Below are 19799 nucleotides of genomic sequence, written 5' to 3'. Positions count from 1 at the left end.
ATACTTGCAGTATTGGTAGGACTGAGTTTCTTTATAGAGTTATCTTAACAAAATAACCCTTAGTTCTGTAATGATAGAAACAAACTCCAACAGGATGCCATGATTGACATGATCAAAAACTGCACTTTGGCTGCAAGTTCAAAAGGTGAAGACTATTAAATTATTTAATGTCAGAAGCCATATGAAATCTTTAACAATGTTTATACAGACTTGCTTTGAACGTTTCAATGGACTTTAAATTTTTCACACTCACAGATGAAACACCGGATGATCAATCAAAATATTTATATTATTTTATGTTTTGATAATATAATATTGATAAACCAACATAAACACAGTGGGGAGGGGGTGGTGGCAGAACCCCAGGAACTGATCCCAGGGCCACAAGGCTGCAAGCCAGTAGAGCTAAGCACTGAGCCACAGTGCCATCCTTTAATAGTTACAGTATAGTACATCACAGTATATCATTGTATTTAAATTGATAATATAGTTATGTTTTGTACCTACTGTCCTACTGTAGAAAAAAAAGTTAAATGGGAAATGTCTGAAGAACTGTTGTAACACATTTATTGGATAAAGCAAAAGGTATGACTGGTACAAATTTAAAGGTTAATTGTCATTCAGAATTCTGTACTGATGTTACATTTTTTAAATTGATTTTCACACGTTTATCGTAATTTAGCAATATATTAAAATAGAAAATTATATCCGGGACAACAACAACAAAGAGAAGCCCGGGCAAAGGAAAATGCCTCAGGGTTACAAAGTGCAAGTTCACTGAAGCAGGATCAAAAATGAGAAGATTTCAGCTACCTTTTCTAAACTGAAAAACATAACCTAATTATACTTGTTTTGAAAAAAGAGAAATGAGAATAATGAACAATCGACTAGACAAATTATGTATAATTGCCCTAAGGCAAGCAAGCAACCCAGCTAGTCTCAAGCTTGCTTAATTGAGATTCAAAAGGATGGATAGTGTTCTATGCACGCATTGCTGTAGCCAGGATTTTTCAGCCACAGCAAAGACAGCATTATAAGAAATTGTTCTAATGAGCTGCAAGCTGGTCAGGCTCTTAGTTTTTATATTGCAAATTCCTATAAAATAATTGTGATAAAAACAGAAATGGCATAATCAACTAAATTTTCAAAAGTAGCAAAATAAAATCCATGTTACAAAATTAGTCTTTAAAACTGTGTAACTGAAATCGATGTACTCATATTTTAAAGGATTTTTTAAAAGGATCTTAGAAAAGAAATTAGTTAAAAGCAATTTTGCAACCCAAATCATATTTTAGAAAACACTTTATGTTCTTATTTTTCTCCTTTCAGACGTCATACTGCATATCCCAACCACTTATGGAAAGTGTTATCCCTGTTCAAGCCAGAGCTTGAACGTGGAGTCAAACACCTCCCAGTGCTCTGGGAACTTGATCGGGGTGGCTCTCATTAGCTTCAGCTCACTTTAACCCTGCTCATGGTCAATAGCTCTGTCATTGAGCTTCCTACTGAATTAGGGAAGTGCTTCTAGCAATGCCAAACTCATCAGAACAATTTAAATTCTGTCTGAATCAGCCCACATGGACAGCTGGATCCCCATTTGCTGCTTACTTTCTATATCTTTACAGCAACCAGCTAGGCCCACTGTACTGGACGTCGTCTCAACTGTGTAGACCTGCTCAGCCATGCAGATTCCCTGATCTGATTTACTCAACTGCAATGTGAACTACCCTGTGCTATTCAGCCTGGCTGCACAGTGCCTTCCCTTTTCGTCAATCCTCTGTCTGCCTGTGCATCTGCTTGTTTGTCCTCCTTTTGTCTGCCTGTTCATCACATTCCCAGGTCTTGCCTCCCTGCTTGCCTTTGCTGGAAACAAGCAAGTGGATACTCCCTACCCCTCTGGACCCCCTTCAGTTTGCATACTGCCCCAACTGGTGTACTGATGATGCTGTATCTCTTTCCCTTCACCTGGCCCTGTCTCACCTGTAAGACATAAGACTCTTATGTAAGAATGCTTTTCATTGACTTCAGTTCAGCATTTAATACAATCATCCCCGAGAAGCTGACAGAGAAATTGAGCTTGCTGAACCTTAACAGCTCCCTCTGTAACTGGATTCTGGACTTTCTGACCGAGAGACCTCAGGCAGTCCAGATTGGTAATAACATCTCCACCACCATCAAAATGAGCACCGGAACCCCCCAGGGCTGTGTGCTTAGCCCACTGCGGTTCACATTGATGCCAAGCACAGTTCAAACTGCATCATCAAGTTTGCCAATGACATGACAGTGGTGGGCCTCATTAACAACAATGATGTGTCACCATACATAGAGGAGTGGAGCAACTAGTGGAGTGGTGCACAAACAACAACCTATCTCTTAATGAAAACAAAAAGAGATAATCATTAACTTCAAGAGGGCCCACGCTGATCACTCCCCACCGTACATCAACGGCTCCCCTGTGGAGACAGTAAGAAGCACCAAGTTTCTTGGTGTACACATTATAGATGACCTCACTTTGTCCCTCAATACCACCTCCCTAGCCAAGAAAGCACAGCAGCATCTCTATTTCTTGCGGTGACTGACGAGGGCAAATCTTCCCCTGCCCATTCTTACCACTCTCTACAGAAGCACCATTGAGAGCACTTTGACCAGCTGTATCACTGTTTGGTTTGGGAAACACAATGCTTCAGACCGCAAGACCCTACAATGAATTGTGGAAACAGCTGAAAGATCATTGGAGCCTCCCTCCCTCCCATTTCTGTCATCTATCACAAACGCTGCATGCACGGGGCCTCCAGAATAGTAGATGATGCCTCCCACCCCTCCCATAAACTCTTTGCCCTCCTACTATCTGGGAAAAGATATCCCAGTGCACGGGCTAGCTCCACCAGACTCTGTAACAGCTTCTTCCCACAGGCTGCCAGGCTCCTTAACACCATGGAATCTACTTGCACCCATTTCAATTCCAGAAACAGGGTTTAAATCCCCCCAGTGTGTTGTGTATATAGTATTATGTATTTGCCTTGTAATTTGCACTATCTGCACTTTGCACTATGTGTCAGTGTCCTGTCTGTATTTGTGCCGTGGACCAGGAGGAACATTTCGTTCCACTGTATACTTGTATATGGCTGAAATGACAAATAAATATGAACTTGAACTTGAAACCTGGAAAGGTTTTTAGGAAGTTGTGGCTGTGGAGGCTACCAATAAGATGATGAAAAGAGAGACAGAGTTTATTTGAGTGAGAAGCTACTTTTGTTTACAGAATAAACTGTAAATACTTTAATCCTGTATTTACAGTGTCTGTGGATTTTGATTTTGTCTGTTAACAATAATCTAGATGTCTTTCCATTCCTCCAGCTACAACCTGCAATGTCATAAACCCAGAACAAATAGGACAGTTTATTTTTATCTCAACACCAGGAAAAAGACTTAAGCGGATCTAAACAGTCCAGTGCTTCTTCTATTGTATGGCATTATGCAACCATACAGTAAATGTGGAAAGTTTGTATTCATGTGAAATGCGCACTTCACTTTGTAAATGCACACAGCTCATTATTCTATATAAAATTATTGACGCATAGTGTTTATTCAGAACACTGATTTCACCAGTTGTCCATCTTATATTTAAAAGTTCCTTAATATCTGCATATTACCAACATAAAAGAAGGAAGATTTACTTATATTACTTTAAATAAAGGTCTATTTAAAATATTGGATTATTGACTATTTTGTTCAGGCAGGTTGGGACTTAATAACATCCTTGTTAAGAATCACAAAAAAGACTCATCTGTGGTCTTAGTATTATCGACAAACGTATTTCTTAATATAAACATCAAATAAGTGGAGGACCATAAAAATTTGTAAAATAAAACAATTTAAATCTAAGATGATATTTATAAAGGCACTCCCTACCTCCATAAACACACTAAATCAGTAACATGAGATGTGCACTATACTTACCAACCTCTGAGGCAATCACTGAGATATTATGCCAAGGCATTTCTTCCCTGTCAAGTTTTTTTGCAGTCTTAATGGCTCCAGTATTGGCGTCAATATTGAAATACTTATCTCCATGTAAGCTGCGGTCAATGAAATACCTATTTTTAAACAGACACAATTAAAATTGCATGAATATAGTCTCTGTGCCATCTAAGAAAAATATATATTAGCCAACAACAACCACAACCATTAAAATATAATGAAGTAGACCATTTCCTAAATAATATATTTTTTTAAACCATGAAAAACACATCTGCATGAAAATATGCAAAAAATCTTCCCAGACAAAATGTACAGTAAATGAATTACTTTGACTTAATAAGCAAATGTTGTAAATTGAATTAAGTTATAGAAACAAAAAAACTAAAAAATGTTAAAGTTCACTACAAACACCACAAACCTTACAGTAAAGAAAGAAAGGGGACAAAAGGGAAATCTAATCCATTATAAATTCACTGGTTAGAAAATCAATTATACAATACAGTATGCTTTCTAATCAAATATACAGTGTATTTGTTAACGCCTTTGCCCAGACAAAAACAAGAAATGTAAACAAAGTCTGACAAAACTTTCCCTTTAAGTGCTTATTTTTAGGAACTCCCCATTAAGTGCATAACAACCAAGATGCACTGGGTATATTGGTTGCAATGTAAAGGTATTGCTTTTACAATTTGTCAGATTGTTTTTTGTATAGGATATATAAAATATAGAGAGATAAATACATAAGATGCAATGAACAGGATGAAAGAAGAAACTGGTTTTACACCATTTCAAGGAAATGGGTGAACACAGGAAGTATACTGTTCAATCTCTGTCAAAACTTTACATTGAATGTTGCTGGAAAATATATATCTGTTACCTATACAATTTACTTCACTCAAATGGAGTGCTACTGATGTCAACCGACATAAAGGTGATCCAAGGTGTTCAGTGTTTTGTGTATAATATTAACATTTTATCAAAAAGAGCAAGATGAGTTCTAAAACCTTTTCCTTTAAAATTTCAAGAAGCTCATGTGAACTGTTGAGCTTTGAAAAGAAAGCCTGAGCAGCACAAGAAGGGAATGAATTAATAATACTGGTTGAGTGAATTTACTCCCCCATCCCCCACTAGGCAGTAGCCTGCAGGAAAAATAAATGCTAGTGCAACCATAATGTAGCCCAAAACAACAGTAACAAAAAGCTTCCATGTTAAATGGCATATTGTGGCTATTGAGACAATTTTAAAATATAGCATATATATAACACTAACAAAACAATAACATGAATTTAACAGATGCAGTTATGGTTTGCAGAGTCTTATCACAAACCATTTTTGTGAAGTTTTTTTATTTATTTCCCAAAGCAGAACCAAACACAACACAAAAATTGAAATAACAATTCACCTATGACCCCAAAATACATTAACCCAACCCCATTCATCTTCATTGGTTCCCCTCCTCTACATTAGAACCCCTAAAATCCAGTTAATAAGCTACAATGGAAGACCTGTGTAACAGGGCTTTCACTGTAGTAGCACTCAACATTCCAACCCCTCCCCCTACTACTGGATTATAGCAAAAGAGTTCTCCATATAAATATTATTAAGGCAAGCTAGGATGTAACAGAGCCAGCCACCTTTTAGCTATATTCAAACGATCAATTCCTGCTACTGAAAAAGACACAGATTAGAAACATTACCTAACAAAAAGTAACATTTAAAATAATGGACAAACAAGAACAAACTGGACACTCTCAAAATACTGTAAAAAGTGCCCTTTCATGTACAGTACTAAAGCATGCTCTGTGTGAAATCATCATAATGATATATCATCATAATGATAATCCTATATGAGGGGCCACATACAGTACACTCTGTAAAGAAACTTTAATTGTTCAAAAATGAGGATTTTTGGAGACTGAATTTTTTTTAGCCTATATATTGTTCTTGCAATATTTATCTGCTGTCTTGCAGTGCTGGGGCCCTGAATTAGATATGTGCATGGAGTTTGTTCTCTCTGTGTTCTCTTGGTTTTTCTCTGGGTGTTCTGATTTCCTCCTATGGTTCAAAGGCATACTGGTTAATTGGCTTCTGGGAAAAATAAACCGGCCCTGGTAGGAATGTGTCTGTGTGTGCCCTGCAATGGATTGGCATCCCATGGTGTATGGTTTTGTGCCCACTGCTTGCCGAGGTTCCAACTCCACCACAGCCCTGTATTGGGTGAAGAGGTTAGAAAATGGATGGATGGATATTCTATTAATCTGTGACATTCAAAAGCTTGTTCCAGATAGTAACCCTTACTAAATATAAGATTGATAAGATGCCTGCAATAAAAAGACATAATTCGAATTAACCAATCCTTTTGTTTAGCCCATGAGGTCAAGTAGAGCCAAATAATTGTATATACTATATGAATAAACTGAATGACATATCCTAGAATACATAACAGATGAAGCAGAAATTGTGGACTGTCTTCATGTAGCATTATTTCATCTCCATAGAACAATAAGCAATACTTGGTTATATTAATGACAAGGGTAAAAAATGGAGAACTGAATGAGCTGTCTGAGGTCCAGAGACAAGATCAAAAACCAAATATTGCCATCCTTAATGAATGCCAGAAGCAATAGAAAATGAGAATAATGCCAGTCAAAATCATTGCTGAATGGTTGGCATATAAGATTTGAATTATTTAATCAAATATCTCATATGGGAATTTTCTCCAGAGTACAGATTTTTTTCTTTTCTTTTTGAACAACATTAAGTGATTTGAAAATGGCACGCAATGAAAATGAAAACTTTTTTTTATTAATGATTGGAATATACGATTATGTTATTTACATAACTCCGCTTGTGCATTTTTCAACTTTTAAAAATTAGATTTTTTAAACAAATTTTAGCCAAATATATTTTAAATAAATTTAGCATTTCTGTTTAACTGTAATGCTGCTCTTCTCTGTTCATGATTAGTTTCAGGTGGTATCTTTACTTGATGCTAAACTTGATAGACTTTATTGCATACCTTTCTTTACTGGAAACAGAATTACGGTACTACTGTGTGTTTGAGCTATGGTCTTAACTTAAGCACACTTTTATGTAACTCCAGTCTGTTCTTGCGACTGTTTTTCAACACAATTGTATTTTACAACTTTTTTGTATTATATTTAATTTGAATGTAATTTCATCTGAGTATTGTTCACTAGCTATAGAGAAATAAAAAAACTAAATAGAGAAAACTAAAAGAGCTCCAAGCTGAAGTATTCAAAATCCACAAAGACATTGTGAAAGGCAATTCTGTCAGCTTTTTCAGAATCTACATTGGGAAATGTTCCCTTTGAATGCACTGAAGCATAACAGATACAGTATATGTTAATAATTCTTCTAGGTACTGGTAAAAAAGCAATCACAAAAAAAGTTGATTAAAGAACCTCCATCTATAGAGAGGATTGAGATTTTCTGGTAATGAGTAAAGCTGGATAAACCTAATGTAGTTAAGTTTCATTCCAGTGTTATTCTCTTTTAGGAAAGTGTCAGTAAAGAAAATATACAGTGAATTCCATACGAAATCTACAGATCCAGCCAATCAGAATGCACGAGGGATACTGCAGTAGTTTGCAGTTTAGTGTCTGCGGGTTACCTCAGCTTTTTAGAAAAACTCAGTTGTGTAAATGCACTACTTTGTAAAACTGCCAGGTGGAGCAGTGAAAGCTTAATTTGACATGTGGAGCATTTGGGCTGTCGCCAGAAAACGCCTGATCTCAAATCCTGGTCAATGCTGAGGGACAATATTTTTCCAATTAAAGAATTTAAGTTGTATACTGTTTAGACTTTTGTTAATTTTAAACTGTGTATTACAGCATGTTAAATATTTAATTAAAAATAGGTACATTTTATAAAAGCAAGATTGCTCAATTGGATATATAAATAACAATTTATTATACTGTAGCTTGTGAACCTGATGTGGCTCTTTCAGGCTTACATCCACATAGAGAAAATACAATGGTAAATTTTAGTAGCTGAAAATAAAAACAGTAGTATAACAAAATACATACCTAATGTACACAGTTGATGGTAGTGTATTCCACTTTCTTCATCAAGATTTTATGCATCAAAGTCTTTAACTTAAGGTTTTAGCGTGCTTGTTCTATCACTATAATATTTATAATAGTAATACTTGATAGTAATATTAATATGGAATCCTGTTACTAAACAGGTAAAATATCATAAGTGGATGTTTTGGAAACATTTTATAAAACAAAACATTTATTGTCATTTATAGTGATAATGGACAATGGAACGCCCATGGACTGTAATGGAATGCACTGCATCCAGGCGGTTCAAAGCCCAATCAGAGAATAACTTTGGGTTTGTTTCTTACATAGTCAAATATGTACTGAAAAAAGAAATGGAACCCCTCCTCCTACACACTCTGGCCCTCCCGTCTGTGTGGAACAGCCTGAAGAGTGACGAGTCCATGCCAGCCTCTGTCTGGCCCAAGCCAATTGGTTGATGTCTAGGAGGTGTGAGAATAAGGCCTCTGACAGATCTCCTTGCTCTAAGACCAGCAGCATGGAGCCTTATTGTCCTGGCACCGATGATGGTATTATGTCTGCCGTATGCGTAAACATAAACTGCTATGTTTCTGTAGCAGTGTGGGTGGCAGATCTGAAACAATCTCTCAGATGGACCAATCTGATGTGTCGGTCCTGCTCTAGTGTGGTCACTCGAGGGCGACCGGATCTTGGACAGTCATCTGTCCTGCCGGTCTGCTGAAACCTTCTCTGCAGTTGGGGCACAGAAGGGCGGCTTACTCTGGCAACGCTGGCACATGACATGCATGCCTGCAGCATGCCAATGGCCCTCTCCCTTGATTCTGGTGACATTCCAGGAATTATGGAAAGCACAGAAAACAAAGTGTGGCCTTTTTCTTGCTGTGACCTAAGCTTTAAAGCTTAAAGCCTTTTTAAAGGAGATCTGATCAGGCATTGTTCTACATGGAACTCTTTGGGTAAAGTGCCCCAAACAAGCTTTCATGTGATTGGCAAGTTGCAATGTCCCACTGCAAAACCTGTCTTTATCCAAATTTCAGCAACCAGTAATCAGCCAACAAGTTTAAATTTAAAACTTTAAACCGTATATTGTACTGTACAGTACTGCGCAGTCCAAAGACTTATCTGGCAAAATTGGCTCCTGCGTAAGTGTGTGTATCTGGATGAATTATTGAAAGTGATGGTGACGTGATTAAGGATTTCTTCACAGAATGTTTTCAGTTAAACAAAGGAAGGATGAAGATGTTATTTTTACAATTGCCAGTAACCGGAGAGCAGCTTATCAATATGTTGAAACTGTACTATAACAGTGAAGATATGTTACACCTTTACGTGAGCTATTGTTTATTATGTTGTGACAATGTTGTGTGGCTCTGTGTTCAATGTTGTGAAACATCACATTTTTCTCTTAAAACCAGGAATTACTTGGCTAAAGCTGCATCAGTGACTATTATGAATGTGTATTGAGGGAGAGTGAAATTACAGCCCTCTTCCCTTCCCCCTCCTGCAAGGTGATAATGCGCTAGCTGACTGACACGAAACAATCCCTTGAGAGGGTCTGGAGGTTCATTCATTCATGTTATTAAAAGACCACAGGGAGAGGGGAGAATGTGATTTTTTGTGTATGAAACACATGTTGCATTAACAAAAAATAAAGTGTTTTAAATGATTAATTAAAAAGTAAACAAAAAGCTTTTAGTGTACACAAAGATTTAAAGCTGATCATGAGGAAGAAAAATCACCTGTTTTTTGTGCTTAAAAGTGTTATCTAAAACCATTTTTTATGGCTTTTAAAGTCATGCAATGTCTAAATTAGGCAGGGACACAATATTTTTCAAAATATTTTTTCTTATTTTTGATTTTCTTTAAAATTTAAAGAATCAGTTGCCCATCGTGCCATACAATATTATGTTACATTTTTTAGGTTTTTGAGAGACTTCAGAACATTTCAACTGATGCATAATGCATTCTCACGTTATGAACACACTTGGGATCCTTCTTTATTCAAACTGAGGTTTCTAAAAATATAACCAGGTATTTAAATAAAATCTGTGAAAATGTTCACAAATTACGATCTTTATAATGCCTGTGGTTTGAAGGCTCTGTGTCATTCTTCACAGTTATTGACATCTGAAACATTGTGTCTCATTTAATAAGAAAGTGAAGGTTATGAAAACTGGAGAAAACAAATGTCTCTGAAAAAGACACAAGAAGTTTGAAATTTATTTATTATTAATAAATTAATACTGTTAATAATGATCAGATACATTATTATAGTTTTAGTGGTCTTTTTAATACCACTTTGTTATTCTCAATTATAATCATAATATATATACGGTTTCGTTTTAAGGCTTGTGTTATGGTAAATTGCCCCACTGAATAAAGTATTTTGAATTGAATTAAACTGGTTGAACTGGTTTTTACTCCCACTGTTGATAGTATCCACGTTTGCTCATTTACTTTTTTATTTCATTATTAATATCATTTAACATTGAATATGTTGTGATATACAAAAAAACAATAAATAATTGTTAATATAGTGTACATAATATTTACTATTTTATTTTTTTAAAGGACTCTTTATTTGTTAGAAGAAAAACTTGTGCCCTAAGATCTTCTAGATAGAGAACCTGATGCACCAGTGGGACACTCAGAAACATAGCTGAAACAAACAGCTAAAATGTTCATGAGTGAATGAGTCAAAGAAAAAATAAAACATGTTTACAAAGAAAGTGAACTATGATAATACTACCAGCTATATAAATATATTATTTTTAGATTCTTAAATTAATACTGTTATTAATTTATGTAGTTACGCAATTCCATATTATATTCCCTATTAAGCAGATTCTAAAAAGTACAAGTTATTACTGAAATAACGATAGCGGGTATTCATAGGTTAAAACATTATAGTTTTTTACAAAGTATATAGTATAAACTAAAATATAGTCAGAACAAGCACATCAAAACCTTTCCAAAATAATCATGGTAAGTGACTGAGTTAAAGATTTTGATGCATAAAATGTGTATGAAGAAAGTGGAATAGTGTTGTGTACTTTTTATTTAAGCTACCACTACCAGCCATATACGGTATGTATAATGTATTTATATTTCTAAATTAAGATCGTTTATGATGATATGAACTTCGAAGACATAATTGCTCCTGTTATTTTTATGCTCAGCTACCAAAATTTCCCTTTAGTTGTAAAATTCCATATTTATATTCCATATTAAGTGGATTTAAACATGCACAGTAGAAAGATTGAAGCAATTGTTTCACTAACAACTAATGCACCTGTCAATCATCTTTGGCTAGCGAATCATGTACCGCAGCCGCCTGTAGCTCAAAACCCACGGTACGGGGTTTTATCGCGCATTTTGAATGGCCATCTGTACAGTAAGTACCATAATGCTATTACACAATAAGCCACAAGCCAAGTCAGGACACAGACCATAAACTTTTTATAGTTGATTTGATATTATTTTATAGACCACATGATTACATTAACATGGTAAGGTGAAACAATTTGCTTAATTTGGACTGTATCTCCACAGTCTTTTATAACATTATAGGAGTTTTATTTCTGTATTGTTAATTAACTCAGTATCATGTCTTTGAACATGCGCAAAGTTGAAAAAAAATGGAAACGGTGCCCCAGTGAAATCAATATGATGTCTTTGTGTAGTACATATTTAGTCACTTTAGGATTATCACAGATACCTACAGTTTCTTTTCTTGGAGATAAATTTTCATTTTGATTTTGATACATTTTCATTTCTTATTTTCATCAGATATTATTTTATTTTTTGCGCACAGATTTACAGACATCACACGTTTAAATTACTCGCTTAAAACAATATAACATATAAATTCAACTGAGGAAAAAAAAGTAAATTTTAGATTATTAAAGAACTGCACAGTTAGATTAGAGCTATTCTCTGGATATGAAAGCCATACTAGGAGGTAAAAGTATTTGTTTTTGCTGTTTTAAGACGTCAAAACTCCAGATATGTTATTAGTTATATTATGATATATAGTATATTTCTATTGTGGTGCTCCATACATAGTGTACATCAGCTTATCTTTTCTAGCCCTGAAAAGACCAAATCTTCTCAATAACAGAATTCATACTTTAGGTTCTAATCATTTTTTAGATTATTTATTTAAATGCCATTTACAATAGATATTACTGTATTGATACATACTGATACATTTATTTAAAGTAAACCCAGCAAGTGAAAACTATTGATAATAAGTGTCATTATAATATAAAGTTTCTTCACAGAGGAGGTTGTGTTTTTCAGTTTGGCCCAGTTTGTCTTTTTTGCACTTATTTTGACTTCTGGTTTTGAAAGAATGAACAATCTGACTGTCACCACAAAGCTCCAAGGAATTTAGAACACACAAAACATATTCCAAGTAAAACTAAAATGCACTTAGGTGTTGCATAATTGTGGAGATTCTGATTCACTGGAATCTGAAAACAGTAAATAAATTCACTATCAGGAGTGCAACACATGTAAAAACATTCTTACAATGATATGAAGCCTTTATTAATGATTTATTCTTTCTTGTTGTTAATATAGATAATGGTGGGTGGGAGCAGAGAAATGTTTTGTTAATGTGTGAATAAGTTTTAAAATGAGTGCCACAATAGCTTTGAAAAGTAAGCTCCAATGATTACTGCCCCTGTCTGTGAATCTGTGAGTCTGTGAGGCTGTGCATCCAATTGACCTACAGTATGTAAATAAATTTTCACTGTAAATATAGAACACGTCAATAAAACTTTAAAGTCCATACACAGTGTAAAGCTCACAGGTTGAATTGTGATACCCATATCAACACACAAAATAGTATTTAATACACACTGGATTTACCTGATTGCACTGCTGGCACTGTCAGGGTCCTGTGCTGTCACTGTTCCCACCTCAGTACCGATCCTTGCATTTTCAGAAACATTCATCACGTAAGAATCAATTGAGAATGCAGGTGGTTCATCCACATCTCCAATAATGATCTTCAGGGTTGTTGTGTCTTTGAATGGCCCAAGGTGTAAAAATCGAGGATCAAGGTGAGTATTTGCTCCTTCTATGTGAAGAGTATAGCTTTTCTTTTTTTCATAATTCAGTTGCTGTGGAGAAAATTGTTTATTAATTTACCTGAGTGAAGTTTTTAGAATATTTCACTGTTCATCATAGGTTTGCTTTTTAATTTATCCAGCTGAACAGTTAGCATTTACATCAGAAGTTAAATGCATTTTATAACACTGAATTCATTAAAATTAGCTGTGTTAATATTTTACAAAATTGGTGGTACTTACCCTTTTCAGTGAAATGATGCCTTCTCTTGTATCTTTGTCAGTGGAAATGGCAAACACTGAAACCCCATCTCCATTTGTGATGCTGTACTTTATTTCTGCATTAATTCCGATATCATCATCATTTGCCTTGATTTTACCAACTGCTTTTCCAACTTGAGCAGATTCTGGAACATACAGCTGGTAATTTTCTGTGTGAAAAAGCATTTTACCCATAACTTAAAAAGATCAATAACATACCTTAGTGTTAAATGTAATTCATGAACCAAATATAAAGATTATATTTCTTAGCACAAAACGGAACCTAATAAATATACTACTATATATTACCCCTCTATAAAAGTAAAATTCATTTGAGAAAATCTGATCAAAAGCAAACCAAATTAGAGTTACAAAGCTAGACCAGTTATGCTTATTTTTCAGTCATACATTGGCAATCAACAATGATATATCCTTAATGTAGATATAATTGACATATTTTAATTTGTTTTCAAAGTGCAAATAATAGTAAATAAAAAGGCTAACACTAAGTATGCTTCCTGATTCAGGGTTTATTAAACTGTTGGGTTAATTACAGCCTTAAAACAATGTGTTATGAAATTGTGAAGGGATAGTGTCCCTTTGGTCCCATTGACATTAAACCAAATGGGATAGAGTAAATTGTTCTTCATTATTATCAAATACTTGAAAAATAAATCCACATTTCCGGTCAAAATTTGGAGCTTTGTTTGGCTTAATTTATGTACAACTTAAATGGTATCTTTTTGTTTTCATTAATGGGTCTATGGCTCATGTCCTTGTTTTCCTTCTTACTCCCCATACTGTAGTACATATTTGCATGCTGGAATCCACAGAATACACAGTAACAAAGAACACTTAAATCTTCAGATTGGCTTTCCAGTGAAAAAGACGAAGTCCTTTCTACTTGCGACATTTCTACTGGAAATGCTCAGCTACTAACAGGTGTGCCCTTAATTTACAGCTAATTAAGAAAAAGGGCTCTGAGTGACAATTTAAATTAAAAAGTTTAATGTGTTAGGACCATATTTTTATCATTTTTCTAAGTGACCTAATATTAGAATGCTAATATTAGGCAATGCTAATAATGTGCTTGTCTGTGAAGGCCAATGTATTATAAATTAAGGGGTATTTACAGTATATGCCTTAGTTTCAAATCAAATATAAATTACCTGTCAAACAAAGTTGTTTTGCAAATTACAACTGTTTTCTGACTTAAAAGGAGTTAACAAAAATGAGACTTGTTAATTTTTTATTCCAGCAAGGAATAAAAACACACGCAAATGATTGAAACACTGAACCTTGTCACTTTATAGGAATGTTGAACTTCTCTTTCAGTTTTCAATTTCATTATAATGTCTGGTGGATTGAATATACGACAGGTACAGTAGGGACAAAAGTTGATATCTGTAATGCAAATACTGTATGTTTACAAAGTAAAGAAAAATAGATATTTGTTTGGTTCTGCATTTTTTATTTCTCCTATCAATTATATGTTTTAGAATAAATTCCCAAATGTTTTTGTCAATTGTAACTCCACTTTATAAAAAATAAACGTATGTTTTCCTTTTGTAAAAACTGAACTGGTAAAAAAAACATATTGCAAAATAAACAGCTGAATTGAACAATCCCATTGATATTTTTTAAATATTATTTCTCACATGGCATATCCTAAGTCTGAAATGGATGCATGCAGACCTGTCTATTTTAACCAATAACCTACAGGAGAATTTGACCCTTTCTGCTTCTTGTAAACTAAAATAATTGAAAAAGTAATTATATACCCCACCAAATCAAAACATCAATTGTGTCTTTACGTCTACAGTTCAAAATAATGATCTCTTTACCCACACAACGATAATGCATACTTCTCTGAACCTATTCATCTTTAATGTTTCAAGCTCTAGAGAGATGTACAAGTGTTTCGGTAATGATTGGAAGAAACTCACATCCCTCACTGACATCAACAGAAAAAAATGAGAATGCTTCAGTTGCTGTTGTAAGCCGCAGAGGTTGTTGTTTCACTAGTAGGTCCTGACTCATCCCACCCTGCCCTTGGCAGTGTTTACACATCAGTCCACTTGTGATATGACCGAGGTTCAAACTCACAACACTGGTACCATTTGGGAATGGGGCCATTTTTATAAAGGTAAACCCTGGACGGTTCATATACAAAGATGGACAGACATCTTACTTTACTTAAAAACATGAACAGTGAACACTACATTTAAAACTTTGTATGTTTTTAACTGTGCAAAAATGTATGTTCATATTATATTTTTGAGAGGGAGTCAATTGAAGTTCTTTTCCAAAAGAGTTTATTTGATAATATCTAAATACATTTCTGATATCCAAAATTCAGCTTGTTCTAATTCCTAGAAGCCTATTGCTCATATGGAAGCCCCCAATATTCACAAATTTTGTATGATCAAAATGTCATTAGAATATTTTACAGGGGCAATTCAATACAATTTTAAGAATGAATTTGCTCAAAGGCCAGCAGGGAACTGCTTAATGCTTTATAATTTACAGAAGTAATTATCAGGGGAGGTACTTCAGTCCCTCCAGCACATATTAGGATGAAAATACAGTGACTGTCACTAAAAAATAAAGCAAATTTTGTTCTTGTCGGAATTTTTTTTTTTCCAACAATGCACAGAAGGCTAATCACAATACTAAGCCATACTAATGAATTCCTGTTTTCAGTTAGCCATTACATATTATCAGAAACTGTTTGATACATTTCACAACAACCAATGAAGGAATATAAAGACTGATGGAGAACACTAATATCCAGCAAAGAACACTTCTTGGAATAAATACTGTTTTTTAAAAATATTTCCTTCCTCTTTGGGAAATGGTTCATGCTAAAGGAAATCAAGGTATTTCATACCTTGAAATTCCAAGAAAACGTCTTACTTGTTCTTTTATACTACTTTAAATACATAAAAAGACACAACATATCTTTTGTCAATACATACTCTGGGGAAATTTAGGTGGGTTGTCATTGACATCTGTTAGTGTGATATTTATAGTGGTTGATCCTGAAAGCCCTCCAACCTGTCCTGCCATATCTTTGGCTTGAATGACAACGGAATACTGCTCTCTGGCTTCTCGGTCCATGTTGGATAAGGCAGTCCTGATTACACCTGGAATAAAAAAAATAGATTAAATATTAGAAGTCTATCTAAAAGTTGCCACAAAAAGGGCAAGTAGGACCCAATATAATATATATTAGACTCATTGCATGAACACGTACAAACTAATTAATGAAGATTAACACTTTCCTTGGCTAAATATGAAAACATGTTGTTTGCATTAAGATTTTTGTAAGACCATTGTAATGTGTGTTTACAGTTTGCTCCGTTTGTGCTAAAAATGTTGAATTATATTGTAATATTGAATTGTAATAATAATAATAATAATAATAATAATAATAATAATAATAATAATGCAATTATCTACTTTGCCTTTAGAACACATTTTTGGTGACTGAACATGGCAGGATAAACACCATAGCTTCCTGGGGTATGTATCTCAGGCCTGAACTGTCATGCTGCCATTCTCTCACTTCTAACAATGCCTTCAGAATGCATTTCAGAATGTCAAGATCCATTATTAATGCATTACGTCATTGCATAAATAAAACAGATAGTTGAATAGCCTTCCACAGTTTCACTTAATCATTTTCAGTTTTCACATTAAAACAGTTATTGATAGTTCTATGGTTGTTAGGGAATTTGGAATCATTTAGGTAATGTTAAATTAAATTATCTTCACTTTAATCCCATGCCCTTATGTGGACTTTACCTTTGTTCTCTGTTAAATACCACCCTGTTTAAATTGAACATGTCAATTGTTATTAGTTTTCTTTATTGTATTTTAGCATATATTAGCAGAATTAAACATGCAATGTTAAAGGGAGCCGTCTTTTCAATCAAGACAAATTAATACACATTTCCATGAGAAAATGCACATTGATTCTATTTATCCTGCCATGAGAAACATGTTTGCACTATACAGTACAGTCCCCAAGCAGACTGACTTCATGATATCATAAAGATATAAAATCAAAACAAAACTGTCCACTTGAATCAGATTTTTTTCCAATTGTGACTGCCTTAAGTCACAGTATAAAATAAGGTCCAATGGACCAATCCTGAAGGAATGTCTTACCGTATATAATGAAGGACTGTGAGATGAACGTAAACATGTTTATACATTTTTTTGCACATAATAATATGTTAACAAAAAAGGTTCTATTCTTTGCATCTTCAAACCCTATGTGATCACAATGATGATTACCAACGTACTTTATACAATGGTTACCCAGGTTTGATGCATGATGCTAGGGACGGAAATTCAGATTTATAAAATGCACGAATTGTCCTGTAAAGTAAGTGTAAGAATTCCCTACAAGGGAGTGCAAAATTATATGTATTTAATAAATAGCTCTGCACATTTCCTTTCGCCATGGTTGATAGTGCTCTTTAAAGAAAATGGGACATGTTCAGGCATTCAAAATATGTGGACATGAATTACACTGTTCTAAGCATTTTTGCCTGTTTTGTTTTACATAACATCTGTCTCTGCAGTGTAAAATACCTCAAATTTATCACTGAAAATGAGCAAATTCCTGCTAATTTTGGACCACTGGGTAGCAATCAAGGAGAAAGAGCGGTGTTAGCTGAATCAGCAAAACAAAATCAGATTGACCTCCTCAATTTTCAGGAACAGTAAAATCAGGAAAAATGTGGATTCATAAGTACAACAGCACAAGACTCAGGACAATGCTTAAGGTAATAACTATGGCAATGTTTACAATATCAATTTAAATACAAATCTGCATGAAATTGTATTCTGTTTGGGTATATCCATAATACATGATAATAAATAAAGGCATTTAGAATATTATAGAATGTATTATAATATGCCATTGACAGTTCCAGATTTAGTATTTTCAGAGAGAGCAGTCTATATTTGTAGACCTTTATCATTTCCTTCCTTTAGATGTGACACTATATCCTAGTAACATTTTGTCTATGTTCGTTAATTTCTGTAGTCAACATCACCCCAGCTGTTCTCTCTTTCATTGGTGATGAAAATAAATTGTGGCAATGCAATTCAAACAAAGAAATGAACAACAGCACTTCTGACTCTAGCCAAGATAAAAGATTAAAAATAAGTAAATATAAAGTTTCTGAATTACATGAAAAGTTTCCAGCCAGGGATCAATCTGACACTCTCAGAATGAACTTCTGAATACACCTGTAAGTAAGCAATAAGTATTTTTTCCTACATATGTTTAGTATGTTATTTTTGTTGTTTTTTTTAAAAAAAAAACTACTTTACACTTCAAGATTCATATTCTGGTCAGATAGCATAGCCACAGCATTGTGTTAAAGGGATTATTATTATTTTTTCCACAGGATCTTAAAAACAGAGCAACCAGTTTTTGAAAAAAATCTTTTACCACATGTTCTCACAGCTGAAAGAAATAAGCAGGTATCCTTCTAAAATCAAAATAACAATCATACTGTATCTTTGGATAATTAATAAAAATGAAGTACAGATACAAAAGATAGCTCATGTTATTTCTATTTCAGAAAATACATATAATGTATGCCACAGATACATGCTGTATAACATTTGATCTGCATTGGAAAAAATAAAGACCTATGATGTGAAATAAACAACAAGGATGCCAAACAATTGATTTTTTTTAAATTGCTCTTGTAAAGATTACCAGAGGCTTGCCTCCCAATTTACATCTTTAAAATTAAGTTAGAGTCCTATTGTGCAGTAACACAGAGAAATTTGTGATTGAAGGTGCTTTTGGTTAGAAAACTGTAATAAAATTTATGTGAAACGAAATGACAAATATATAATGCAATGAATTGTATAAAATAACCTTCACTGTAAATGACTGTATTTAAAACTTTCTCTTTCGTCTTATTTTTTTCAAAATCAAGGTTATCCTTTCATCACATTTCATTACCTTCAAGTTAAAGCACAACCTTGAAAGGACAGAAAATATAGGTTTTCTTAATACCCGCTCAGTTAATCATATTTACAAGTACAATGGCAAATATTGTTTCTCTGAGTCCAACTGGGCAAAAAACAAAATGGCAATGAAAAACTGAAATATTTTCAAAATGTTCCTTATTGTTCTTGTATGTTGTATCAATATCTGGAAATAGAATAACAAATTAAAGAATAATTAAAGATGATTAACAAGACTATGAATCACTTAATAATCAACTGATTGGTTGTTTTTAAATGCTTTAAATTTTAACACCCTCTGTGACCTTTAAAAGTGTTCATTATTCTGAAATTTGTGCTCCATCCATTGTTACTCAATACAAACATCAATGAACTTGTTAAATTATTCAGCCTGATAATACTCATCATCCTGAAACAGCAATGGTGACTCAGC

The 19799-nt window shown here is 34.1% G+C and overlaps 1 protein-coding gene across 6 annotated transcripts in view; it reads right to left on the bottom strand.

The window, feature by feature from the left end:
* The window catches only part of cdh18a (cadherin 18, type 2a), a 336613-nt gene that overhangs the window by 31620 nt on the left and 285194 nt on the right, over positions 1-19799 (bottom strand). For all 6 annotated transcript variants that reach the window (XM_015354610.2, XM_015354611.2, XM_015354609.2 and 3 more), the window contains 4 exons: positions 16345-16512; positions 13349-13536; positions 12906-13159; positions 3961-4097 (listed from right to left, as the gene is read on the bottom strand). In XM_015354610.2, the coding sequence (XP_015210096.1) occupies positions 3961-4097; positions 12906-13159; positions 13349-13536; positions 16345-16512 (747 nt within the window). The remainder of the gene's footprint in view (positions 1-3960; positions 4098-12905; positions 13160-13348; positions 13537-16344; positions 16513-19799) is intronic.

The sequence above is a fragment of the Lepisosteus oculatus genome, chromosome 6 (assembly GCF_040954835.1).
Source record: "Lepisosteus oculatus isolate fLepOcu1 chromosome 6, fLepOcu1.hap2, whole genome shotgun sequence".
Taxonomy (NCBI): domain Eukaryota; kingdom Metazoa; phylum Chordata; class Actinopteri; order Semionotiformes; family Lepisosteidae; genus Lepisosteus; species Lepisosteus oculatus.
This window is presented reverse-complemented; position numbering and strand designations above follow the sequence as displayed.